Source organism: Limanda limanda, chromosome 21 (assembly GCF_963576545.1).
Source record: "Limanda limanda chromosome 21, fLimLim1.1, whole genome shotgun sequence".
In the NCBI taxonomy this organism is placed as follows: domain Eukaryota; kingdom Metazoa; phylum Chordata; class Actinopteri; order Pleuronectiformes; family Pleuronectidae; genus Limanda; species Limanda limanda.
In genome coordinates, this window is record NC_083656.1 from 11,009,428 (window position 1) to 11,037,148 (window position 27,721).

The following is a 27,721-nucleotide window of genomic DNA, read 5'->3' on the forward strand; positions in this document are numbered from 1 at the left end:
CAGAACCTGGGGCAGCTGCTTGAACTCTTTGTGATGTTGACTAAAGCTAAGGGACTTATGCTTTAATACAGTAAAAGGTAGGTATGAGAACAAGTTAATGTACAGTGTATCGTATGCCACAGATCTACAGTCCCCACAGCAGGCAGCGTGGGGCTTTTCAATCTAAAGCTAAGCGTAGCCTGAAGCTCAGTAACATATTCTATTATTGCTAAAGAATTCAGGTGACATATACTGTACATACAGTTTATTGAAAATGATCACAAATGCAGAAAAACAAAAACACCATACTAACAAACGGAGAAATCTGTCTTTGAAAATTCTGGAAAACCGCTCATCTGAACAATGTCATTCATCGTCAACCACATGAGCGGTTGTCGAGAAAATTAAAAGGAAGACAGAAAAGAAACACCACACGTGATTTCTCCAATTATTATTAAGATTAAAATCAACTATAACTAAATACAAACTTAATACAATGTGCCCCTGTAAACAGTATTATTAATTTCACTGTAATGATATCAAACTCTATAAAAACCTTAAAAACAGAATAACCAATAAAGCTTTAACACCAATGTCAAATTAAATACATAAAATATCTCCTACCGCATTATAAATACAAGCACTTGACTTTGGCATTACATGAGATGAATTTCACATTAAAACGTAACCTTTTCCATTAACTTTGTACTGTAACAGGAAGTGAGGACATCTCTCTCTCTCTCTCCACTGAGGAACCACTGAGAATCTTTGCTAAATGAATCCAGTGTTGAACACAGCAGAAGAGCAGCAAGACTGGTCTTTCACTGTCGTCTTTTACTGACCATGTGGAGCAAGTGAACGCACCGGCCAGGCTGGCTGAATCAGGTGGAACTGGCAGAAGAAGGGAACACATCTGTGCAGAGAAAATAGCAAAATCATGCATCTTGCAGCGAACACACACGTGACTAAACAACATGCAAAGAGCTGTGTGAAGGCATGCTCTGGAATTTGGAGGTACCTCTTTGTGAAGGTGGAGGACGATGAGGTTTAAACGTGTTGCTTTGAGCCAACGTGTCCACAATCCAGCTGAGAGCGCTGGAGCAATACTCCATCTGAAATAAAGAAAATTCACTGTACATTAGAAAACTGTCATTTCTAAACCATCAGGTTCCTTGCGGTCTGGGTGGGGGCTATCACAGAGTTGTTGATTGTGATAGTAAGGTCATGGGTGGGAGAGCCCTTCCCTGGGAGGAGAAGTAGTTCAGATTTTCATGTGGTGTGCCGACATCCACTGAGAGATGTCAGTCAACCAGGCAGAGATTTGTGCTGCTGCCGTCCTTTATCAAGATGGTCGGTAGTTCAATCCCAGTTGACCCTATTGTGCGTGCTGAAGGGTCCTTAGGCAGGATACTGAACCTTAAACTGCTCCTGATGACTGTACTGTAAAGAGCTTTGAGTGGTCATCACGATTAGAAAGGGCCATATAAATACAGACCATTTTTCAATACAGACCATAACTATAAATTTGGACACGAGATACGTTCAATATTAATTAACTTTGAATAAACAGGTGATTAGTGCTCTGGACTCATCAATGTAATTGACGTTGTCGGTCACAACAACAGGTGCCTTCACCGCAACAGATTCTCCAGTTCAAGCTTCTGAGTCAGGAATCAGCAAACTTTGAATAAGCAGGTGAACGGCTCCTCGTGCAGCAGCAGTGGTGCAGCCTCAGGGTTCAATTACTACAGGACATTTTTCCAGTTTCAGGAAGAAGGAATGTTCACTGCAGTAGTGTCTTAGAGCACCTGAGGGAAAGGCCAAGGTCAATAGGAGAACCTTTACTGTTTATTGTATTGTACATCCCTACAGTCACATTGTAGGATTTAAGTTTAAAACTACATTTGCATTCATTCTGGGACACATAGAGAGAAGCAGAATATAAATGTGAGTCCCAGTGAATATCAATGAATTTAACCAAAGAATATCTCACAGTTGAATAAAATCTTAAAATTTAACTTAAAGGAACAGCTTGACATTTTGGGAAATTTGCTTCCTGGCAAATCATGAGATGGCATAACTCTTATATCTGCTTGTTGATTATGAGGTGTATTCAAATGACAGCTACTCAGAGAGGGCAGGTCAAAAAAGACCATTAGTATTTATATGTCTTTTATCTTTATTTGTCTTTTATAGCGATGGAGAGTTTAACCCTGGAGTCTTTTAACACCACTTTATATGTATGACGACTAATGGCAAAAGAATAATAAAATATACCTCATTCTCCAGAGCCCTTAGCCTGTGGTCAACGTCTCTGGTGTCAGTCAGGTGTTTCATCACGCCATCCACTCTGAAAAAGGAGACGTTCACCTCAGTAAAAGAATATGAATCTCACTGCTAACGTGTGGGAAGGTGGAAGTAGGTGCACTCACTTGACCGACATCCGTTTAAGCCTCTCGGAGTCGCTGCTCTTCTGGATCTTGGTCTGAGCGGTGAGGAAGTCTTCCTTTTGAATGGTTTCCCACGTCATTAGCCTGTTCGCCACTTTCCCTCGTAGCTGCAACACTGAGAGAAAGAGAGATTCAGGTTTTTACATCAGATTTGTTCAGCTCAGGTTAACCACAGTGCTTCCTGAACCAAGCCAGTAAATCCTGGCTGTTGCAGAAATATTAAGTTTGTATTTCTGGTTTCAAATCAGCAATTAATGTGTAATAACTTCACTATATTAATTTAAAGATGTCTATTGTAGCACTGACCAAAATGGTGGATCTTGATGGAGGGCACCTTGCGGATTATCCTCTTGATAAACAGATTGATGTGAGAGATGATGATGAAGGGAGGAGCCAGCGAGGGACGGGAGTGGTACTGAACAATCAGGTTGTAGCGCTGGAATTTCCAGTAGATGTCGCTGTTCGCCTGCACCTCGTTGAAGGTGTAGCTGAGTGAACACAAACAGAGTTACTATGAGGGTTGCTCAGCCATGTAGACAGATTGGTTGACACCCGTCTCCTCGTCCTTTTACCTGAACATAGCGATGAGCAGGTTGATGAGCAGGATGTTGGTGACGAGCAGGTAAACGACGAGCAGAATCACCACCAGCCAGTTACTGTACATCGTCCTGCATGGCTCAGCACCGCCCTGGATCAATGTCGCATTGTGCGTGCAGGGCATGTCCCACTGCTTTCCAACTGGAACAGATATAAAAAATACAGTGACTTATAAAAATAGGTCAAATAATAAAATAACCTACAGTGGTTTGAAACTATTACAATTCATTTTTCTTCTATTTGCACCATGCACACACACAGATTTACCGTCCATCTCTTCCACAGGGATCTGCCCAAAGATGTGCAAATACGGCCTGTAGAAAACCCGGCGGAAGATGCGATCCAGGCTCGGGTCGTAGGAATACAGCAGAGCCTGGTTGGCTACTCCATACGCCATGAGCCACACCATCAGGAAGAAGAGGAAGAAGAAGGAATCCTTCATCTGAAGAGGAGAAATCAGTATTCTTTGGTTGTCATTGAGTTGCCATATTGAATTTAGACATTAGTAACATGTCAGCTTGAATGCATCCTCTCACCATCTTGCTGAGAATGATGATTTTTGGCCCCAGCTGTTTGTGGATGGCAAAGATGTGAATGAGGCGGAGGGTGAACACCATGTAGTCCACACACAGGAATTGCCGGCCATATCCATACGTCTTGTCGAACATCCTAAAGGCACAGAGTGAAGCAAATAAACTGAGGTAGTAGCGACACCCAGTGGCCAGTTTGTTAAATAACAACATGTGCATATTTTAAATGCAGAGATGCTTTTCCACATCATCTAAATATACAATATAAGCGAAAACAGAGAAATCGTTGAAAAAAAATAAACAACCTCACAATGTTAAAGACAGAGAAAAGAAAATCCTGGATTCACTCCCGATTCTTCCCTGACCCATACCACATCCTTCTTCCAAGTTTGGTTGAAATTTGAAAAAACTGTTTTTGCATAATCCTACTAGCGAACACACAGACAGACAAACAGTGACAGAGGTGCAAACACAATATTAATTTTCTGTGCATCATCACACCTGCAGATTACTCCAATGATGAAGAGAAAGATGGCGGTGAGGTCACACTTGTTCCAAACATCCTGGATGTAAACTCTCATCCTCTGGCGCCAACTCAGCGACCCCAAAAAGAAAGTCTTGGAGAAGAAAACACAGACTTAACAGATCAGTTTCTTAAAACTTGAGTCATGTACTGTTTAATAGATCACACACTGTTTTAGTTTCACTCCTTATTTTTTCACAATTGTTAGAGGTGAAGTTGATTCATTAACTAGGAAGCGTCCCATTAAACGTCTCTTCGCACGCACCTCTCGGATCTCCTCACACACGATGGTGAACACCCAGAAGTACAGCACGTACTCGGTGACGGCCGGACCATCGGGCGGAGGGAGCTTGAAGTCCACCAGCAGCACGTAGGCAAAAAGCAGGAGGAAGAGGAAGTACATCAGGACGTTGCCCAGAAACGAGGTGACCGGTGCGAACCAGAACTGGCGCCATCTCGACACGATAAACGGCCGCTTTGGTGGCCTGGGAGTCTGAGGTATGCCTGTGAGGAAGGTCGGTGGACATTGGATTAGCGGCCGATCAGTCGGAACAGCTGAAGGAAATAATTACTTTCTCAGAGCGTGAGGCGACAACGGAAATGCTGATCGTTAACTTATCAATCAATCAAATTCAATGCAAATGAAGGTCCTGCCTGACATCAGACATCAAAATCAGTCTGGACAGAAGAGGCAGAGGCACCTGGTGTGTGTTCATGTGGTTGTGAATTTGATTTCCTCTGTGAATCCCTTCAACACTGCATTGACAGCTAGCACAACACGTTAGCACGAAAAGCCGGCTATGTTGTGCGTCCTGAGCAGGAAACCTTCGTAATGAAGTTCAGCATCAAGCGTCTGGCACGCCCACCTTCAAGCGTTAATGTTACGTGTACGTGTGAGTCCTGCGTTAGATGTCCTGGACCCACCTTTGAGGTGTGCTGTCCTCGGAGTGGTTGCATCTTGTGAGGTAGCTTCACTGGTGAAACAATAACAACACAACACATTTTTTAAGGAATCACAACACCACATACAAAGCAGTGGTTCTCATTCAAAGCTGCATCCGACACATCCATTCAGTTGCATTAACATGATAAAAAAAAATCAAAACCCGGCTCCTTGACACAGCTGATGATCTATAGAAAACCCCTGAGTCGTGCAAGTAGGAGTATTACATGTGCTTGATGTCGGAAAAGGAGAAGACGGTGGTGCCGTAGAGGCTGTCGCTGTCCCGTCCTTGTCCGTCCTCGTTAGGCTTGCCCTCCTCCTCTAGCTGCTGGTCCTCGTGTTTCCTATGTTGCAAAGTTTTAACAAAGAGATAACACTCTATTGAACAGGCATTTTTGTGTGGGGAAATCTATATCCTCTGGATACTCATCACAAAGAACAGTGTTGTCAAAAAAATCACAGTGTGGTACACGTGGACTTTACCTGAAGGAGATTAAGTTGGTGTAGCAGAGGAAGGGGCAGAAGAACGTGAGCACCAGCTTCCACACCTCTGTGTTCCTCTTCATGTCACCCCACCAGATCTGCGTCAACAGAGACTGGAGAAGGGGAGACCATTTATGGGGTATTTATTATTTATGTATTATAACAACAACTCACATCATATAACAAGCTACAGCAGATTCCCATATGAGGAAGAGCACAACGGGGGGGTGATTTATTTATCTTTAACATTCAAAACCGGCCGAGCATTAATAGAAGTGGTTAAACTGCAAAGAAGCATCGACTTGTTCCACTGTTGTCTTCGAAGTGTTCGTCATAAAACAAACCTGTACTCCGTCGTTGCTGAAGAAAAGCCGAGCGTCAGCGCCCATGCCCATCTTGAGGCAGGTCGTACCCCCCCAAACAGGAGACTTCCTGATCAGCAGAGTGAATGAGCGACTCTCATTGCTCCGATAGCAAGAGCTGAAGACGTCTGAGGGGCGGGGAAGAGAACACATGCAGGGATTACAAAAGTGACTGAATGGATGTTAAACTTAATGTAACTGCATTATTTTCTGCAAATTAAAAAAAAAAAAATCAGTCGCTGTTTAATGGAACTTTAGGAGATGACATATTCGAGGTCTCACCATGTGCCAGGTTCTCAAAACTCTGGGCCAACTCTTTCATGGAGACCTTGTTGTCCGTCTCAGTCTCCAGCTTGGAAAGTTCTCTCAGGATCTTACAGCCGCTCAGAGCGCTCAGCACCGACTCCCCCGCCTGACACAGACAATGACGGAAATCAGATAAACTGGTACTGGGGGGGCTCAGTTCAAACACAATGATCTTTAGGGCTTATGTGTGGTTTCAGTAAGTGTCAGCTCAGAGTTTTACCATCTCCCAGAAGAACGTAGCCATCTCGCTGCGATTCTGCAGAACAGCCCAGATGAAGAGCGACGCCCAGGGGTAGAGGCAGCGTTTATTCCGATACAGGCAGTCGCCACGCAGCAGCTTACTGACGCGCTGGGAGGAAGGAGAAAGATTCACTTAGAGGACATCGAGTCGAAGGTGATAAGGTTACAGTGACACTTGTGAGCAGAATTTATTTACTTTGAGATCAACCTGGTGGACTAAATCTAAAAAACAATCCATCACAAGAACTTGTACAAAAATTTCCATTTTGTTGTTAAAGGTTGTTTTATGGCTGAGTTGTTGAAATGGATTGTTTTCAATTGAATAAAGTGGCCACTGAGTGTAAATGGTAAATGGATTTGTATTTATATAGCGCTTTTCTAGTCTGATGAAGACCACTCAAAGCGCTTTACAGTACAGTTTCACATTCACCCATTCACACACACATTCATACAGTGCATCTTCTTGCAGCACTTTGTTATTCTATGTGGGGCTATTGAGGGTTCAGCATCTTGCCTAAGGACACTTCGGCATGCAGATGGTTCAGACTGGGGATCGAACCACTGACCTTCAGGTTGGAGGACGACCACTCTACCCCTCAGCCACAGCCGCCCTTTCAAGTTAAATGTGAGATGCTTTCCAATTATTTCAATTTCACTAAAGCTAGAGGGATGATAAAAAAGCTATAAAGAAGAACCTCAAAAAGGCTGATCACCGTCCCTTGCCCGCGTATGTCTGTATATTCGTAGGTTGAGCATACCCTGAGTGCCTTCCTCTTGGAAGAGATCTGTTCTAAACCCAGAGCTTCGAAGTAGAACGGTTGGCAGACGTCACCCATCAACAGCTCCAGGACTCCTGACACCTGAGACAAAAGGGGGGTTAGAATGACAAGTTAAATGTGAGATGCTTTCCAATGATTACTGATTCAATTTCACTAAAGCTAGAGGGATGATAAAAAAGCTATAAAGAAGAACCTCAAAAAGGCTGATCTCCGTCCCTTGCCCGCGCTTCATCTTGTCCAATTTGGAGGGCGAATCCTGCTGACTCGACAGGGTAGAAGAGGGAGCTGCATTTCCTTGCCGCTCCAGGAGTTGGCGCTGCAGCAGATAGTAAAGGAGCGTGCCATCGGCCACAGATCGGTACAGACTCTCCAGCCGGTCGTAGGTCAGGTAGTCCGTGATGTTGAGGCCATTTTCAGTGAAAAGACGCACAAACTGAGGCTTGTCATTGATCAAGGCGTCTGTCATGGAGTCTTCCAAGTCTTCATACTGATTGGGTGAAGTTAATTGATTATTGGGAAGGTTTAAATACAGGGTCAATTAAAATATTTACAGCATCAACAAAACTATTTTATTTGATCAAATATGCGCTAAACTACTGCGTCTACTTAAGAGCGGTCTTATTTCTCTGAATGTATCATCTGATGTTTTCTCCCCCCCTCCTCTTACCCTCCACTGTATGTCTCCATTGAAGAGTTCGCTCTTGGCAATGTCGACTCTGTTCCACGTGACCGCGAGCTTCAGCTCCTCATTGTAAGGGCTGCCATCCACTGACGCACGGTGCTTACTGGCTGAAAAACACCACAAACAGCCAAATTAAAACTTATGCCATGTAAACAATTGTAAACTACGAGTTAGGTATATCTACCTCCGACTAATGCTTTGAGCAGGACTGTGTCAAAGTCATTTGGAGCCTCCTGCTCCCCGTGGTAGATCGTAATCATATCTCTGTTCTGGTAGATACTCAGAGCCTGAAGAGACAGAATAAGGAGACAGAAAAACAGGATGTTTGAAATGAGGACATTATTTTCGGGGAAAAGATACTGATGAGGGTGGTACAGTCAAAGCCATGATATCAGTACGTGTATGGCCTGATGCTGAGTGAGCAGGATATCAAACATTTCAAGGTCTCATCAGAGCATTGAACTCAAGGACCAGGATTAATGAGAAGAAATGAGTAGGATCAACATGAAACTGTGACTTCGATCAGTCCCTGATTCCAAATTACAACACTACTGGATTTTACACACTGATTACGTTACTGTCTCAATAAAACTTAGGACAATGAAAAGGTAATGAATGATGAGCTCAGCAGCTGTAAATATAGTTACAGGGCATAAAGCAAAGAACATTTATTTTGCTGAAATGTGTATCACCTCAGGTCAGAGTGTTTGAATATATGTATTTACTTCTATTGATACAGACATTGCCTCTTTAACCCACTGCTTATAGACTGAGGACTTATATTGCAGCCTTGTTGTTTTCTGTTTTTTTTAAATAAAGTAACTCAAAGCTCTATTATTGATGTGATGGTCCAAAACATCTTAAATTACTACTTAGATATAGTAGTAGAGATGGCTATAGCTAAGAACTTGAGGAAACTACTACTATTATCAATTCTGTTTATTGACTTTGTGGGGCGCCGCTGCCAAATTAATATAGTGAATTATATTCTGGAATGTAGAATGGCCATTCTTTCTCAATAACTCACTACTTTCATTGAAAGATACTGAGCAGAGACACTTGCTGCTTATCAAACTGCAATCTGGAAATTAGAGATTGGTAATTTGAGGCAGATTTCTGGTGCATTATTGGGATTTTGATGACTTGTGTCCTCTGGAGATCACACAAATATACTTGACTGAATGTTGTTGGCTAGAAACTTTAATTAAAATATATTTCAGACGTAAAAATAACACTAAACCTGAACACAAACTTCTGCTTGGGAGTGAGTTAACTGTGGAGAGGCAAGAAGAAATGAGTAAAATCTAGGAATGTTTTTCAGGAATGTGGGACAAACTGAAAACAGGAGTTTGTGAGGAGCCTGAGGTGCACAGGGCAATAATTTTCTTCCTGGAGCAGTAACGACAGTAGGGATACAAATGTGAGCCTGCCCTGAGGAGGTGTGCAAGAAGGGCTGTTTAAATCATAAAAATCTAAGTCTTGAAACAGATCAAACTGCAACTTAGAACATGTGAAAACCTCTGAGACCATAAATATAATTTGAAGCGAACAAAGCCAGAACAAACTAACAACACACCAGCTCCTGAATAGACAAGGGAAAGAAGTCCCTTGGAATTCCTTTTCCTGTTCTGCGTGTCAGTAACCGCATGATAATCACACATCTCTTGGTGAATGGATCTTACTCGCTCGACAAGTTTGTCCGTCTCCACTTCGGAAGGGAAATACTTTTTAACCCGTTCGGCCACTCGGTCTTTCAGGTCCACGCTGGAAGCCGCCTCCCCATCCCCCTCGTTGGAGGACTGCACCACGGGCGCCGACGACAGGTTCTCCAAGACGTCGCTCAGGAAGTCGGCCAAACCTCCTGAGCCGGCCAGCACCAGCCAGGGCATGTCGTTTTTCAGAGAGAGATCCACTCTCTGACAGAAGTCAGAAAAATACATTTCAATAAATAGTATTAGTATTAATAAATTAACTTAACTAATTTGATCATTAAGAGTTGTGATGTACCTCCAGCATGCTCGCCTCCCCAGACACAAGCATACAAAGGACAGGGATGTCAATGCTGCCGCTGCCTGCAGAGACACAAGCATTCTTTTACAAACTCATATAGTGCATCTTTAAATGATTTCCTTTAATGCAAAACTTAGAATAAACAAACTGCATATTTTCGCAAGAGCAGAGCGACAGCACAGACACAGAAAGAAGACCCGGTGGAATCTTTAAGACAAATCTCTGCTTGATTTGACATGTTGACGAGCCGTGTCTCAGACTCATGCAGTGGCATGCAGTGGCATGCATCCTGTGGATTCCAGAGGATCGCATGCATTGAAGAGAGATCAGCACAAGAGGCTCAAATAGCTTGAAAATCAAGGTTGAATGCCCACATCCAGTTCTACCAGAAATCTCAGGGGACAAACAATACAACAAAAGCCGAAATGTTTACACCTACTTCCTTTTTTTTCACAATTGGAGAGTGGATGAGATTGTGTGACTCTCACCCCAGATGCCTGTGCGCTGGTGGGAGATGTAGTCCTCCAGTTTGGCCCTGAACACCGTATCACCTCCTCTGCGTTCCACGCTCCCGTCGTCTACCAGCAGAAAGGCCTGGTAGTTGTTGTCCAAGCAGCAGGAGTCCCGGGTCGTATTCTGGACTTGGTACTTAGCAGGAAAGCTGCCCTGCAAAGAAAGAAGAATCCCAAAGTGGGTTAGTGCACACTGTCTTCTAATAGCTGTGAAAAGCTGCAGTGCAATGGATACCTGCATTTCAGTGGATACTCTTAGTGTGTTTTAATAGGACGTGATACCAAAGCAACATCGAAGCAATTTAATCAGGACTTCAGGTCGTCCAGATGGAGAATATATACTTTTTTTTTACTTTAAACCCTTAAAGATTAAGGTAAGTATAAATATATCCAATTAAAGTGATTCCCCTAAAACGAAATTGATAAGAATGCTCATTTTACAGTGAGATTGTTGTACATGAGAAATTAACGAGATATTTTCTTAGAGGGTAAAACAGTGTGTAAAAAAATAATAAACCTGAGGGTTGACCAGCTGCTGCCGGTTGTGCACCAGGCCCCACGGAGTGATGCCCAGCGCCACCACCTTGCTGAGGGAGCCGGACGAAGCTGCGGTGGCGTGATCCCTCACCGCCTCCCCGACACATCTCCCCACTCCTTCACGCATGCCGGACGTCATGATCCATGCTCCTGGGGGGGGGAGAACTTTTGCTCAGCCTCGACAACATGTATTCGACAGAACCTTTCAAATTTCCAGAACATCTGTGTCATATCTCACCAAGTCTTTGAATTTTAAATATAATTTTAAATACTATCGGGTCACCACTAAACTTCCGCAATCAGGATCAGGCAGCAGATCCAGGATTTTTTTTCATCACTTAAATTAACATTATGGGACATTTTCACAGATTTGCCAGGAAAACAATTCATGGATCTTGATGAAAAATCAGGCACATTTAGGGAACGGATACCTGTGAGCGTGAGAAATTTGTGCTTTCATCACTTCTATGTCCAGTTCTTTCGTGTCTTCAAATAGCTGAGTGTTAACCAGAGTCATGTCCCTTGAGTTCATGTGTTCCCCCGAATGTTTTTGTTTTGATCCGCGGCCACAGCCACAGCGAGAGCAGCTACTTGAAGTGACCTTAGATGATGAGGATCACAGTGTGCCACCAGTCTTTGGCACAGAAGCCGGAAACAGCCATTGTATGACTAAATTAGGATCGCACCCCAGGGAGCCGTGAGGTTTTATGGTGCTGCAGTTTGTAACGGCTGGATTCTTCCTGTTATAAGTTCAATGAGTCAGTTCCGTGAATTTCAAGAAAGCGTTGATTCATTAATATACATTTGTCCGTTTCTGAGACATGTGGACATATTTCAGAGGGATTTAAATCATGAGAAGATCCAGTGAAGATCACAAGCCCAAGGGAAATGGTACAAAACCCAAAACACTCAAATAAAAACATTCAGAACATGTGTATCTCTTAAAACAATTAATCACACAAAAAATAAGCTACGTCAGTAATAACAATTACTTCAAAAGGGAACAATTGGATTAAATCAAGACAAAATAAGCTCAACTCTGACAAACTGCTCTACAAGTTGAGGCTTCACTGATATAATCAAGATAAAGTAAACCGCGTACGTGGGTTCGACAACACTGTTAACTGGATTACAACCTCTGTTCCACTTCTGTAGCAGGGTGTGAGGTGTTGATTTAGTTACTTCCCCCTTTGCTTTCACTGTGCGTTTACCTGTGCTTTGTGAGGCTTTCACCAGTCCCTGCCTCAGGACCTCCCGTACCCAAGTCTTCACCTTTGTCCTTCCCTCGCCGCCCACTACAGACACCACCAGATTGGGCGGTGGCAAGCCCCAGTGGGTCGTCATCAGGGTGTAGACCATAGACGCAGGGGTGTCCCATGACATGCGTAGGAACTGAGAGAAAAAAGTGTATATTGTACATTTCTAAAATAGGAACATGAGACAAAAGACAAACTCAGACATAACAAATTAAGGGTTTTGATCCTCTTTGTACAATATCATGCTGAAGGTGTCTCCAACAGAGCTTCTCAGTACAGATATGTGATCTCAGTGCATGGTGTTTGTGTAGCAGCAGGTTAAAGGTTACACACCACAGTTCTTTTATTTGTTTAGCAGTTGTCTTTAAATCAACCACTACAGATTGAATCAGGAACTCTTAGACTGTAGGAATTAAGTGTTCAATAAACCCTCCGGAGAATGTCACCCACATAGCTATGTCTCTTGCTGGCTCCTGCAAACTGCAGCTCTCCAAAGGCATCCGTCGGGTACTCAGACGAGTGCTGGGCGCTGTCCCAGTGGTTGACGATCGCCGTGCTGAAGAAGTCACCGAGAGCCACAGAGCCGTGGACTTCTCTCTTATCCCCACACTGGCAAAAGGCCCCATTACTGAGAGAGGTGAGAAGGTAATACAGCGACTTGAAGAAATCTTGTGATGCATCAGCACAGTGATCAGAGAGACATTATTATCAGAAAGAAAATGTGCTCTGCAAAGTTCACAGTACCTGAACGAATCCTCTACGAAGGTGGAGCACACTCTTTTCTTTATGATTTTGGGGATCCAACTCTGAAAACAATGTAAGCGGGTTAGTAAACTGAGTTGTACGTGACGACCATCATGCTTTCAAGACGTTTTTTTCTGACCCTGACCTTGTATGCCTGGAAATAAGAGTGTTGGGGATTCTGTTCAAATGAGAAATGATGACTATGGCTTTGTGAAATACCAGATGATGGGCTGGAGAGTTACGCTGAGCCTAAACACCCGAGTGTGACTTCTGACATGGTGCTGCAGTATCATCTTGTGTGCATGTGTGTGTGTGGACATGCGTGTGTGTGTGGGCACGTAGGTATCTTCGGTCTGCAAGACAACCACAAACCTGCCTACTGACACTGAATCTCTTCAGAACTCTGAAATCAAATGGACACTGTAAATAGTAAATCTTAAACAATTTAAAATTATATAGTTATCTTAAATAGATGAATCCCCAGACAACTGTTTTGAAAGGGATAATCATGTTACCATAATTATGTTATTAGTTACACCAGTGCATGGGAGTGAAACTGCGACTTTTATGTTATGTTTTATTTATTTTATTTTAAGGGAACTTGTTAGCTTTAACTGTAACAAAGTATACATAATATGATATATTAACCTAAAGTATAAAAGTATACGCCTTTTGGGTATAAAACCATAATAAATACATCTCTTCAGGTAATTTACTTACGTTATTCGGGGAAGAAGGAAGGAAGAAAGTAAACAAATTTAAAATAGATAAATAAATAGATCAAGGAATGTCTTTACAATATATTGGGAAAGAAATTACGAAGGCTAAAAAATAATAAATAAACAAATGAAATGTTAAGAAAATGTCCTCCCACGTTTACTAGGGAGAAAATGAAAGAAGGACGAATAAACAAACAAACAAACAAATACATAAATAAAGCAGTTGATTGAAATGAGAGTTTAATTCTAGTGTTCATCTGTCCTGATATTATTAATTCCTTATTTCCCCCTGCACGTTACAAGGAAAAGTTTTGAGTGAAGTTTTCAGAGTTTCTAACAGAGTGCAGGAGGTGAAATGGAACGTAGAGAAACGCAGCACGTCTCAGAAAGTTGCGCTAAAGTCTCGTACGTCAGAAAAAAACGCTTGCGGCTGTAGAAGTTTGACGCAGCGATGCTAACGTTAGCTTCACTTCCGCGGTTCGGACATGAACAGCTGCGCGACGTCAACGACCGACCAGACATGAGCAGTATCACAGAGGAGCGACACGTATGTTTACACACAACACACTTGTGCAACACACTATACTGTGAGTCAGTGTCAGTGTGTGTCTGTCAGTGTGTCTGTCTGTGTGTGTGTGTTCGTCGTGACTCACAACCACTGAGACGAACTTCCACTTTTTTTTTTAAATTCCCTAGAATGTTCTTTGCCCAGACGTCTCGAAAGTCACCATGAATGGAAAGTTTGAAACCCACCTGGTCCTTCACTGGCCCCCCTCCTCCTCCTCCTACTCCTCCTTGTGTGTCCCTCATGTTGTTGTTTCTTCTCTTCTCCTTCCTTTGCTGCAGTTGTTGGTCTCAGGGAGACCGACGGACAGAGAGGGAGGAGAAGACTTCAGGGCTCCTTCCTGGTCATGTTCCTCCGGAGGAGAAGGCTCGTGTTCGCAGCTGAAGTGGACGTGTAGTTTATCTAAGGAGACTTCATTTGTCTTCCTGCAGCCACAGACACCGGAGCAGGACACACAAAGTCGCACAGGTGAGGGTGTGGTGCGAGAGAGAGAGAGGCAGACAAGAGTTGTGGAAGCCTCCCTTCAAAAGTGGGAGGAAAGGTGGGGCCACGTCCAAGACACATACCTGCTGCCTGTGGAGAGAGCTGGACCCCACTGCCAAGGATACACGTTTCATGGGTTTCAGATTTTAAGACGAGATAAGGGAGATAGGTATGTAGGAGGGAAGGAAGGAAGGTAGGATAGCTATGTAGGAAGGTAGGAAGTATGATATGTATGTAGGAAGGCAGGAAGTAGGATAGGTGAGTAGGAAGGAAGAAATAAAGTTGGTAGATAGGAAAGTAGGTAGGTGGTAGATAGATAGATAGATAGATAGATAGATAGACGGAGAGATAGACAGATAGATATACATAAATAGTGAGAGAGACTGACAGATAGATAGATAAACTTTAATGACCTCAAATAAATGCACTTGTTACAGCAGCTGATCAGTCAGAATGAGGAAGCCAAGAGAACATGTCAAAGTATAAAATTGAATAAAATATGCAAACAAATTGAAATATAGAGAATATATACATAATATACACTTTGGACTACATATGGAATAAATATATTATATATACATATATATATTTATATGCATGTAAACTAATTTCTAGTATTTTTTTACTTGAAAAACACCAATTCTTACACCTGAAAAGTGCTTGATTACCAGTAATAGTTTTTCTTTTAAATTGCTACTTGACATAAGAAGTGACACAACTGTAGCCGACAGACACATGGAGACTTGTGTGTTTCCTGCTGTCATGGCTGCCTAAAAATATCACAGTGCAAAGCCTGGATTACCTAACGCCTCAATCAGCTCCGCACCTCGAGTGTAATGAACTGCAGACTTTTTTTACAATTTCATTTATTTATACTTTGCATGAAGACAGTTTTTCTGCATAAGATATCAAATCAAAAACATACCGTGCAGGGCCAATATAACTTCTGATATGTGATCCCAAAGTTGCGATCATTGTTTTAGGGTTCACTATAGGCCCCGTGCAGGTAAATCCAAGCATATAAAAACTATAACCCCACAATACTTATTAATATTAAATAATGATTGTACAATACATTTAAATACTGAAGAATTCATATATTAAAAAAGACATACTATAGTTAGGCCTATTTCCCACGCATATAAGTACCAGTCAGTGAGAACATAGAGAGATATATTTTGGTTGTAGACTCTGTTGCGAACTCTCCACTTCCTCAGTCCATAATATTTCCTCTCGGTCCTATCTGCCGAATCCCTGCGGGTCGTTGGCCTTCTTCGACTCTTCTTTACCGTTAGTTTTGCTGAAGGTGTATAATGTGTTGGCCAGGTTGTGGAGCTGGCACGTCCCGAGCTGGCAGCCACGCTGAGGTGTGCGTCGTGGGCGTAACCTCAGCGCCATGCTGTCGATGAGAAATAGGGTGGAAGTCAGAGTTAATTCCAGGAGTTACAGTATAATATGATTCATAACATGAGAATGTTTTCGCAGAATGTTTTTTAAATTTCCCTGCGGTTTCGTACTTGTGTTTCGGTGGATCCTGGCCCAGACGATCGTCCTCTGAATGAAAGGGGATGATCTTCAGTGCTGGGACATGCTCCTCCCGTGTGTCCTCTGACCTTTTCACCCCTGAAGCCTGGACAGCGTCCCCGGAGAGGACAGTGTCTGACCTGCGGATCCCACAGAATGAGGTACACAACTCAGATTTACGATGATATAAGATGCAGGGAAACTGATCTGTTGGGAAGCTTTTATTTCCGCCTTCCTAAAAGTGTGTTAAGTGAAGTTCATCACTTACCTCTCAGTCAGTCCTAATGGTGAGGCAGCAGTCAAAGGCACAGTCAGCAGCAGCAGAACAATTATCTCCATTCCGCACTGGCCTGTGGCAGAAAATCATTTATCCTCAACAGACTTATTCTTAATTCTTAAAAACAGAATAATAGCCATAAAAACACAGATACATTAGACATTATCCCAAAAATTGAATAAACACGTTAATTATGAGCTTTAGAGATCTTATCAGATTAGAAATAACACCAATGAAGAATGATACTCACCACCAAGAAACTGTAAAAACCTGCTGTGGCTGTTTGAGTGAACCATCAATCCAGATGAGCAGTTGTAGAGCTTTGCAGATTGCTGAGATGCTCAAACCTGTCTCCTGTCACCTATCTCCACATCTGGTCCTTTATAGTGGGATGGCAGGGTGGTGGGGGCGTGTCCGTCCCTAGTCATCACACCGCTCCGACCCACTCCAACTCATTAATCACCGGCTGGGTGGCAGTTTTATCTTCTATTTACACGAGCTGCGATACTAACATAAACAATCTATTTAACCATACGCAGAATTGTACTTATACTCAAAGTGACCTTGTACCTCGTGTGATGTTTACATTGATTCTTATGTTGGCTCTCTGCTCCACCATCACCCACCCCCCCACACATCCTCCTCCATCCCTCCTCTCCCTCACTCCACTTGCTGCTGAGCAATTGTTCCAGAAAATCATTCTTTCATTTCCATCACCTGCAGGAAGCCCGGCGGGCCCAAAATAACCCTGATTCTCCTCCAGGCGTTTTTTTTATCGCTGCCGCTTTTCCTGTGGGTTTTTTCCTTTGAGTCACTCTGGCCGTCAATATGTTTGTTCCTGAAATGTCCTTCGTCCCACCCCCCACCCCCCAAATTAAATACAGTGTTCGAAAAACAACTGGTCGATCTTACCCCTCACCTCAAGGATAATATGTTTTGATCAAGTCATTGCACTTTATTTTGGTTTATGGGTTTACATGTCCCCCTGCTCACAGAAATAAGGAATAATGAGCTTTTCAGGATTGGCACATGTGAACATCTCTTTCAGGAAGTTCTCCCATAATTTCTTTATCTTTTCATAAGATAGTAAATCCACGGGGGAGCCGGTGTCACTTTTAATGTTTTCCAGCCTCCACACGGTTTCTCCCAGCCTCCCTCTCTTCTCACTAAATCACGACTTCCTCTCTTGAGTCTATTGTGTATCCTTTCCTGTGACTGCCATCTGGGCAGCGTGAGTACAGAGCACTGAGTCATCACTGGCGTGCATGCACACCACAGCATAAGTAGTCATATGATGAGGAAACCTTTTTATTTCCCATGATTAAGAACTGATTTCACACGTAGTTTGATGAATAATTTCCTCTGAGATGTTACGACTGGTCTGCAGACAGTTATTAGGGATTAAAAATATATACAGCCTCGGGTTGAACCAGTTCCTGTACACCTGCTGCTGCCGGGTTTGAGTAAATTGGTCACTTTGGTCAAAAATATAAACAGGGAATCATTTTAAAACCCAAGTAAATACATCCTAAGTATAAATTAACTACTCTAGTCAATAGCTTGGAACAACAGTCACATGTGCAGAGTCTGAATCGGCTTCATTGTCTGAGCATGTGTACACATACAAGGAGTTTGACTCTGGGTTCACATTGCTCTCAGTGTACTTACTGTACATAAAATAATCCTGCAGCTAGGGAGGAGGAGAACTATAAAACTGAACAAATCAGTAAAATGATGGTTAAAAAATACTTGGACTCAAAGATAAAGGGATTATGTTACAACCGTCAAAGGTAAATGTTAAAGTGACCTTTCTATGAATCTGGGAAAAAGTAGGTAGAAATATGTACACAGAAACTGCACCGACTGGCGGAGGCCTTCAGCCGCAGGGCACTCATTTTAGTTTATTATTATTAAAATAAAATAAGAGGGTGAACTAGACTTAACCACATCAATAGCAACAAGAAACTAAGGTAAAAAGAAATACAGCAAATGTATCAAAAAGGAAGGGGGGTCATAACGTAGATTATCTTATTGTATGTGTGTGTTTGCTTACTCAAACTACATGTCTCCATACACATATGATGTTTCTCACCAAGTTTGGATCCTTGGGAATTATGATGACACAAAATTATCTCACATCACAGGTACATGTCTTAAATTCCTATTTACAGTACACACGTACGAGCACAGAGAAATCTTCCCTCATCTGCAGATGAATGTGAAAACAGTCTTGTAGTCAAACTCTGCAAATATGTCACAGGGCCGAGTGAAGATGAGACATCCAAGCAAAGTAATGACAATCGAAACACATGAGGATTCAAGAGGATAACAAATACATAGCAAATTTAGTCATTACTTTAGTATAAACAAAGTGTAAAAATGACTATATATGAATATATGAAGTTAGAAAGATATCAAATGAAAATATTTTAGCTAAATACATTTATTTCACATCCTTCATACCTTAGATATTTACCATGATATAAAATATATAGATATAATATCCTCTGGGCTTATCGTTTGGGATACAAATACACAAAGAGATCAACACTCTGTCCAAAATAGCTTCATCAAAGTGGATTGACCCTGAGAACGTACAGTGGGGAGTTGAGTTAAGGCTACATGCAGTATTGAGTGTCCCAGGTGTTATGACAGCGAGTCACGAGATGAGTCTGGGTCAGGATGATTCAAGACAACAGTCCTGGATTGTGTAAGTCAGGAACAATGCTTGTTGTTAAAGGTCACCGAGGGTCCTTCGCCCCCTTGTAGCTCTGACTTGTTGATATCCGATATGTCAAGCGGCCAATTCGTCTTGGAGGGAATATGCGTTTGCTTCCAGGAGAACACAGAACTCCTCTGACTTTTCTCCCGCTCTCGCTGACGCGCATCCTGTTGTTGTTGCAGGCCCGCGGCTACCAGCCGGCCACTTCAGCCTCTCTGCCCTGTTTCCTCGGCCCACTGGGCACAAGAGAGAGCATCCTGCCAGGAAGGCCCGTCTGTCACTCGCACATCATCTTCTCACAGTTCTCAGCTTCTCAGGTCACCCAAGACTCTCTGCCACCAGCCTGTAACACATCTATTTCAGACAGTAGAAACTAGGTAAGCTTCGCCGTGAACAAAAACCCTTTACATTTTGTACGGTTACATACATCCTGTATTGTGCAAGAGATTAATAATCCTCTGAATGAAATGACTGCACCATAAATAGCTCCATCTTGTGGGAGTAGACATCTTGATTCACTGTACATTCCCATGTATGAAGGATTTGACCTAATACAAATCCACATGTTTTAAGCTGTAAACCATACTGACGACTTTGCAAACACATTTCACAGCGATGCTTTTCAAGTCCAGCTTAGAGGAGCTCCTACGTGGTTACGCAACAGCTAGAGAAGCGAAATTAAAACCAATTCTTAATGGGTTTTTTAGTGTTTCCACGGCCATCAGCAGCGGTGAGTGAAACAGATAGACGCTGGACAGACAGAGACAGAGAGAGAGAGAAAGAGTTGTGCAGCGGCCGTCTGGAAAACCTGTAAAAGGTCGGAGGGTCAACACAGAGAGATATAAGCCCAGAGTCCATTAGTGGATTATAACCATAACCACTCCACGGCTACTGCATCACTCCTGGATTAAAGTGAGAGAGTGTGAGGGAGAGTGTGAGGGAGAGTGAGTGTGTGAGGACGATTGGAAAGTGAGGTGACCAAATTAAAATGCTGAACGCTGCACGTGTGGACCGAGAAACGCAGAGGAACACGCTGAACTGAGCACTTTGGGTAGATTGGAGGTGATTCTGGCACACGCACGGTACGACACCTGGCTGATAGAGAGAACGGACGGAGGTAAGTGTGAACACATACCATGTGAAAGTCTTTCCGGAAACAGTATCAATAATCTTCACCATGTATTTTTCTTTTATTGGCAATATAACAAAGGATAGACTGTATATAGATATATTGCTTATGCATTGTACAAAGCACAGTGAGGAGGTGTAGCCCATACTCTATCTAAAGATTTGTGTTTGTCATTCTTTTAAAACTACAACTTTAACTAGCCAGGGGGGCAAATCAGTCTTTAAACTATAATAATAATAATGTGAGTGATATACACATTTTTATCTTGATGTCCATTTTCTGTTGTTTAGAACATATTCAATATGGATAATTGTTGTGTAAAAGATAAAGATTTCAGCTTGAATCAGCCAGGAAACAGTGATTAAACCAATGTCACTGTGATGATGATGTGATGGGATGACGAGTGTTTTACAGAACCCTTTTCTTCTCTTTAATTTCCCCTTTACTTGTGTATTTAGTGTATTGCAGCAACATGTTCTGCTGAAGTGTCTGATACTGGATCAGCTCTGTCATCACCATCATCATTGTTGTGTAACTTTAATTTTGTTATGGCCCTGTGTGTGTGCGCGTGTGTGTGTGTGTGTGTGTGTGTGTGTGTGTGTGTGTGTGTGTGTGTGTGTGTGTGTGTGTGTGTGTGTGTGTGTGTGTGTGTGTGTGTGTGTGTGTGTGTGTGTGTGCGTGCGTGCGTGCGTGCGTGCGTGCGTGCGTGCGTGCGTGCGTGCGTGCGTGCGTGCGTGCGTGCGTGCGTGCGTGCGTGCGTGCGTGCGTGCGTGCGTGCGTGCGTGCGTGCGTGCGTGCGTGCGTGCGTGCGTGCGTGCGTGCGTGCGTGCGTGCGTGCGTGCGTGCGTGCGTGCGTGCGTGTGTGTGTGCAGGAACCATGGATGTAGACGTGGAGGGGATTATCCTGTGCATTAAGGAAGGGGATGAGACCGGTGTTCAGACTCAGCTGCAGGGGTTCAACAAAGAGGTGAGTACACACAGAGACTCACACGTCCTCACATCTTGACAACACACTGCTGCACGGTACACTCATGTTTTCATCGTCCTCTCTGCCCCCCCACAGTACGCCCAGTGCTTCTTCTTCGACGCCGAGGAGCGGGACCGGAGGAAAGTACGTCGGTTTACCTGCCTGCTCCTGTTGACTAAGCTACAGTCCTGTCCCCTGTCCTCCCAGTGTTCCTTGATTAAACCTCACGTTGTGTTACTTCTCCACCTCATACGCTGTCATCCCTCCCTCTCCTCCCTCCCCACCCCCCTCTTCCACAAAGTCTGTCCGTGATTAGTAATTCTGCTGCATCAGTTGTATCCCTGATCCTCTCTCCTCGCAGGCTCAGGCAGATTGAGCACAGGCAGAGTGATTGAGTGACCAGCGTCCTGCACGTTAATCTATTCATCACAGTCAGCTCAGGCACTTGCAGCCACTGGAGAAGGAGACCCCATATTCTAGTTTCTGGGTTTAGGGAAAGTCCTGAAAAATAAGGAATGTATCAGCCCTGACTTCCCTGAAAGGTTTGGCTGATAAAAAAATTATTTTAGAGCTTAAAGATGTTAGAGGCAGTCCGGAGGAAAAATACCAAAATAATAAAATGTAAAAGTCTGTCTAACCAATTTATTAGAATTCAATTCAGCTGGTATTTATATATGATTAAATTAAAATTAATAGAACGTAATTTGATTCGTTTTTCCTATGAGGGATTTTCATAAAAACTACATAGGCCACTATGACTCCGGAAGTATAAAGCGTGTCTTCCACTAGCGAGACGGTCCCTGGTCCGATCCCGGTTCTAGTGGGCATGCCACATGTTCTTGGCCCCTGACGGCTCTGCTCACAGTGTGTGTTGGAAGCATAGTAGCGCTGAATGAAGCTTTGTGTGAATGACCTCAGAGAGATGATGATTCTTGTAAAATATGAACTTTTAATATTTTTTCTGTCTTCGGCATCAAATCGGACCTTCACATCCTAAAGCAAAGAAAACTAGAAGAGGTAAGTGCTGCTAGTGTTGCTCTGTGATGCTCATTAACCTTGAACTACTTCGTTCTATGAAATAAAGTGTGGAACTTATCTATCCTGTGTTTTTCTGCTCCAGTTCAGGAATAATAAAGTGAGGGATTACGCTGATTCTGACTCCGACTGTGATGAGGATAACCAGGAGGATCGTGGCTTCATCCTCAGACAGGTTACAGCCGCCGTCATCTCCTGCTGCACAGACATTGTCAGTTGCTCCTTAGTTTCACTAAAAGTCTGCTTCCCTTTTCCTCAGAATTTAGCCGTTGTCCTCGTGAGGTTTATTAGAACAGGAGGAAAATATCATCTGCTGAGGGTGTGTTTACGCACCCTGAGGATCCTTTCCAGGGACAAAAAGATCTTGGGCCCCTTGGTGACCGACAACGCTCTGCTGACTCTGGCCAAACTAGCGGGGCTGACCACAACCGATGCCAGCGATGAAGCCTGCGACCCCGACTCTGATTTCTACGACAACATCATCGCTTCCCTTGCTGAGGCCAAAGTCCTGCACACCCATGTCGAGGAGGAGGAAGGCGACGCAGAGGCCGAGGCCAACGACCCGAGCGAAAACTGCTCGGCCATAGACGAGGACGCCAAGAGTGAAGACGGCATCGTCAACAGCGGGGACGTGGACAGCGTCAGCTTGATGGGGAGCCACAGGCCCAGCATCAACGAGATGCACCGAGGCAGCACCCATCACAAGGTGCTGGAGCGAGGGAGGAAGGACCGCAGAGAGAGCAAAGTGGAGGGGATGGAGGAGGAGGAGGACAGGGAGTCGGGAGAGGAGGCTCTGAGGAAAGAGGCCATGAAGGTGTTGTGTAACGTGGTGTACAACAGCACCTGGGCACAGCAGAGGTTCAGTGCTCTCAGGTGGGCTCACACTTATGTCCAACATTACACGTGCATATATATATATATATATATACTGTATATGCATGCACCATGTTTCCTGTCTAAGCAACAAGTTCCTTCCTGTTTTCAGAGGCCTGTGAGTTTATCACTGAGATATAAATAGACAGCACAGGCTTTGACTAATGTGTGCCCAGTTCCTCAGAGATAATGTATCGTATCCCTTCATTTGGCTTCTGTACAAATCAACATATTTTCTAAACAACTGTTGTTTTTTCCCCCATCAGCCTCCTGAGTGGTCTCATGGAGTGTCTGTCCACCAGTGTCAGCACCTCATCTCCCTCCAGTGTTCAGTTCTACGAACTACGCCTGATGTTCCTCATCACTGCTCTGCGGCCTGAGCTCAGAACTCAGCTTCAGCAGGTAACGAAGCCCTGCTGGCTGTAAAGCTGGCAGATCATTCCACTGCAACAAATCCATCCACCGTCACTTTATTCTAATACTGACAGGAACCTCGTCCTGCTCTCACACTCATCTTTGTTTGACTCCTCCAGGAGGGCGGGGTGCCTGTCCTCATAGCGGCCCTGGAGAGCGGCCTGGAGGTGCAGTGGAAGGAGCAGTACGAGTGTGTGCTGCAGCCGGTGGCAAATCCAATCTCCCTGGAAGCCTCCCAGCGTGTCATAGAGATACTGAAAATCCTCTTTAACATCACCTACAGCAGCCACAGACAGGAGCCCAGCGAGGTCAGTGCACAAGAGGGCTGTGATAAACCTGTCAGGTGTGATGGAAATAAGTAGGAGGAGGAAGAGGAAAGAGACTCTATACAGTCACTCCTGCCTCTCTCTGATGAAATACATGGAATCTACATGTTCTGATGAAGATATAAGATAAACTCTTTACCATAGTTAGTTAGTTATTACAGTGTCATCCCCCCTTTTCAACTGCACTTAAAGAGAGAAATAATCTGCACTCTTTGTTTTCTCCTTTCTCAGGATAACGCGGCTCTTTACCGACACCTGGTGGCCATCCTGCGTCTCTGCCTGATGAGGAAGTGTACGCTGTCAAACGACACTGATGAGCTGCAGAGGTGAGTGAGAACCAGTGGCGTCACTAGGCTGTTTTATTCGGTGGCTAAAGCCCCGGATCTAATTTGATTAGCCCCGAATCTAATTTTTTGGTAAAAAAAAAAAAAAAAAAAAAAATCGAAAAAAAATCGACTTTCCGACGGTCCTTGAACGCCCCTCATTTACCGCACGAGAACAGAGCAACAAGTGCGTCAGTACACTTCAGCAGCCAGTCTCTCACTGTTTACAACAGGTGAGTAGTGAGCACAAGCCCTAGATTTCACAATGTCTTTATTATATGTCAGTAATTAAAATGTCTGTAAACGTTTTGAAAACCTTACTTATGGTAAATGTATATAATGTTATAATTGAATGCAAATGTATATCATGTACTTTGTCTGCAGCTAGAATGCTCTAGCTAGCTAACGTTAATGACTAGTAGTGTGATGGACCAGACTGTCCACACCTGGCTGAGGAGAACCATGGGCCAGGAGAGGCTACATCATTTGGCTATTATGGCAGTGGAGAAGGATGCGCTTTGTGGCTTAGACCATGGTGAAGTCATTGACCGGTTTGCCCAAGTCAAACCGAGGAGATACCCACTTGTGCTCAAAGAAAGGAGCAAGAAACAGTGAAACGAGTGAAAATAAAAAGTTCACTACAAACAAGAAATGAACAAAGAAAGACAATACATGTAGAGTAACAGTTAATAATACACAGACAAATGTACAAGTATACACAATATGGAAAGTGTAAAGTAAAGACAGATATACTGTAGAAGAAAATAAATGAACAAAGACAAACGCATGACTACAGAAAGATAAGATGTTTAAAAGGCTCTTGCCTTTTAAACATCTTATCTTTCTGCATTTCTGCATTGTATACTTTTTCAGACATTGTTTACTATTGTGAAACTAATACAAATATGTGAAGAATACATATATGACTGTGACTCATTTATTATCGAAATGTTTAATGTTGGTGCTTATGAATGAGGCACTTTTTTGTTAAGACGCAGGGAAGTTTGTGAAAATCTATATTTTTACCATTGGTATTAATAAACTGCATACATTGTTTATTTTGTTATTTGTTATTATTTTCAAAAATTGCATGCGCAGCTACGTTTTGGCCCTGGGCTAAGCCCCGGATCTTTCAGAAACCTAGAAACGCCCCTGGTGAGAACCAAGAGGAAGGACAGAAGGGAATTAAATAATAACAATGAATTTAACTTTATCACTCATGCCATTCATATTATCTCATATTTATAGTTTTTATTTAACTTTATTTCAGTTTAAAAAGAAGTAGAGAGAAGATCGCAAACCTCAGCCAAGGCCCAATAGTTCCCTGAAAGAAATCAAGCTGCACCAATTTCCACACATATCAGTGTTCAGTATCAAATATCAGTTTCATAAATATCTTCCACAATGTTAAAGGAATCTCACAATGTTAAAGGAAAATGATAAAAACCTTCCAGGATCTGATCTGGATTTGCAGCCAAAATAAATGGGCTCTCTCCTGTTTCTAATCACATCCTTCCATCACGTTCAGTGGTAATCCATCCAGTAGTTTTTGTAATCTTTCTTACAACCAGACTAACAGACCTGGCTGAAGACACACTCCCTGGTGGATATAATCAGTGTATGTTAGCAGTAATATTACAAGTTACTATAGTTTTGTGTTTACCAGTATTTAATAATACAGCGTTTTAATTTCTCTCTCACTGCCACAGTCACACAGTGAACCTGTTGTCAGCGCTGCCCCTCCAGTGTCTCGACGTGTTGCTGGTGGTTCCTCAGGATCCGGACTCGGAGCAGTGCCCGGGGGTCAACATGGACTGTGTGCATATCCTGCTGACTTTCATGGAGAGACGCCTCGAGTCGGTTAGGGATAAGGTTTTAAAGAGAGAGGGGCTAAGATGTTTGGCCACTTTTGAATTTGATTTTTGATTTTGAGTTTTAAAGTTTAAAATTGTAACTTGTTTGGTCCTCAGGGTGATAAAATCAAAGAGAAGCTGACACCGATCCTCAATCTGCTGACAGAGAGCTGCAGGGCCCACAGGGAAACACGCCACTACATCAGGAAACATGTAATAGCCTCCCCTTAAACTGCCCATTTCCCTCCTCACAACATTTTGATAATATCGGAACCCAGTATTTATAATTTTTTTCAAATATTCGAAACAACTGGAATTATAATTGATCTCGATCATTAGATCCTGCCTCCTCTGACGGACGTATCACACCGGCCAGAGGAAGGCTCCACGGTGAGGAATCGTCTGATCCGTCTCATGACTCACCTGGATACAGACGTCAAACACTGTGCTGCCGACCTCCTCTTCGTCCTCTGCAAGGAAAACGGTAAAACGAGACCTGATCACCTCCTCCGCATAAATGAGAGACATTAAACTGACATGTTTGGGCATAAAGATAAAAAAATAGTTACATTTTTGTGTTCTCCTCCGTCATCCCCTATCCCCCTCTTCTTCTTCCTTTTCTTCTTCCTCCTGCTCCAGTGAGGCGTTTTGTCAAGTACACAGGTTACGGCAACGCAGCGGGCCTGCTGGCCACCAGGGGTCTGCTGTGCGGCCAGGGGCGCGGAATGTCCAGCTCTGCCGGCCGCTATTCCAGCGACTCCGACTCTGACACCGAGGAGTACCGGCAGGTCAAAGATCGCATCAACCCTGTGACGGGCCGGGTGGAGGTGGAGCATTCGGACCCCATGGAGGGCATGACGGAGGAGGAGAAGGAGGAGGAGGCCAAGACCCTGATGATGCTCTTCAACAAGCTGTCCAGGTCAGTGAAACCACACAAGACTTTGACTTGGGAAACAGGAGAACTTAAAACGTAATAAATACAAACCAACAAAGGGAGGAAATAAGAGAAATTAGATATATTCATAGGAATCAACCTGTTTTCTTCCTTTTTATTTCAATTAACCTATTTATTTTGTTAAAGTTAAAGGAGAAACACAAAACGGTATTTTCGACAATGGTAAAATTCTGAGTTCTTTTTCCGCCTGGTGTTTTGCAGAAGTAACATCATCCAGACAATGGGAGTGGACTCGGAGGGGAAGCTGGTCCCACTGTCGGGCCTCAGGGAGAATTCGCTCGGTGAGGAGATGAGGTCTGAGTCAGAGAATGACGGAGAGGCAGAGGAAGAAAAGAAAAACTGAAACATGTCAAATTCCCTTAATCTAATTATTTTCGGTAAATATTCCGTTTCTTCAATTTGATATGAAAGTAAAGGGTTTAGGGAACGGCACTCAAGAAATTATGTAAAAATCTATTTGTGATTTTATTTATTTGAGTTAATAAGAAGAAGAATATAGAACCGTTTTAAGGTCACGGTGGTTTGAGTCAAGAATTGCATTCTGAATTGACAGTAGGTCATGATAACATGATGAAAATGTATAATATTTTAATAAAGTCTTGAAATCTTACTCTTTGTTGTGG

General features: G+C 43.2%; 2 protein-coding genes across 5 annotated transcripts; one reads left to right on the forward strand and one right to left on the reverse strand.

Moving 5' to 3' along the window:
• Nucleotides 1-229: 229 nt before the first annotated feature.
• Nucleotides 230-14,707, reverse strand: LOC133028325 (transient receptor potential cation channel subfamily M member 4-like). Its single transcript, XM_061095518.1, has 28 exons — nt 14,406-14,707; nt 12,934-12,995; nt 12,640-12,817; nt 12,145-12,325; nt 10,914-11,083; nt 10,373-10,550; nt 9,882-9,946; nt 9,557-9,790; nt 8,059-8,161; nt 7,860-7,981; nt 7,386-7,679; nt 7,172-7,273; nt 6,394-6,522; nt 6,150-6,279; nt 5,850-5,995; nt 5,506-5,618; nt 5,250-5,366; nt 5,004-5,053; nt 4,345-4,583; nt 4,058-4,173; nt 3,563-3,695; nt 3,294-3,468; nt 3,002-3,167; nt 2,736-2,917; nt 2,412-2,544; nt 2,257-2,329; nt 998-1,091; nt 230-892 (listed from the first exon to the last, which is right to left on the reverse strand). Exons 1-28 carry the CDS (start codon nt 14,460-14,462, stop codon nt 861-863), a joined length of 3,774 nt encoding a protein of 1,257 aa, XP_060951501.1. The 5' UTR covers nt 14,463-14,707; the 3' UTR covers nt 230-860.
• si:dkey-94f20.4 (synembryn-A) lies at nt 14,087-27,708 on the forward strand. Of its 4 annotated transcripts, none has more exons than XM_061095519.1 (18): nt 14,087-14,199; nt 14,499-14,685; nt 16,244-16,385; nt 19,406-19,600; nt 20,279-20,340; nt 21,225-21,319; nt 21,416-21,463; nt 22,319-22,336; nt 22,440-22,529; nt 22,614-23,227; nt 23,494-23,629; nt 23,761-23,949; nt 24,199-24,293; nt 26,000-26,162; nt 26,261-26,356; nt 26,483-26,627; nt 26,783-27,062; nt 27,300-27,708. In XM_061095519.1, the coding sequence occupies exons 3-18, from the start codon at nt 16,381-16,383 to the stop codon at nt 27,439-27,441; spliced, it is 2,373 nt and encodes a 790-aa protein (XP_060951502.1). In that variant the 5' UTR covers nt 14,087-14,199; nt 14,499-14,685; nt 16,244-16,380; the 3' UTR covers nt 27,442-27,708. The 4 variants fall into 4 exon arrangements, with proteins under 4 accessions (XP_060951502.1, XP_060951505.1, XP_060951504.1 ...); XM_061095521.1 differs by having other exon boundaries at nt 14,088-14,199; nt 26,000-26,150; XM_061095522.1 differs by lacking the exon at nt 22,319-22,336.
• Nucleotides 27,709-27,721: the final 13 nt, after the last annotated feature.

What these genes read in the sequence shown, in the direction of transcription:
- LOC133028325 (XM_061095518.1), bottom strand. Translation starts at nt 14,462, where the DNA reads ATGAGGGACACACAAGGAGGAGTAGGAGGAGGAGGAGGGGGGCCAGTG. An exon ending in CCAAGAGGAAGGCACTCAGG is followed by an intron (nt 6,523 to 7,171) that starts GTATGCTCAACC and finishes CCTTCCTCCCAG; the next exon opens with CGCGTCAGTAAGCTGCTGCG. An exon ending in ATCATTGGAGTAATCTGCAG is followed by an intron (nt 3,696 to 4,057) that starts GTGTGATGATGC and finishes CTGTGCCTTTAG; the next exon opens with GATGTTCGACAAGACGTATG.
- si:dkey-94f20.4 (XM_061095519.1), top strand. An exon ending in GATAGAGAGAACGGACGGAG is followed by an intron (nt 20,341 to 21,224) that starts GTAAGTGTGAAC and finishes GTGTGTGTGCAG; the next exon opens with GAACCATGGATGTAGACGTG. An exon ending in TCAGAACTCAGCTTCAGCAG is followed by an intron (nt 23,630 to 23,760) that starts GTAACGAAGCCC and finishes TGACTCCTCCAG; the next exon opens with GAGGGCGGGGTGCCTGTCCT.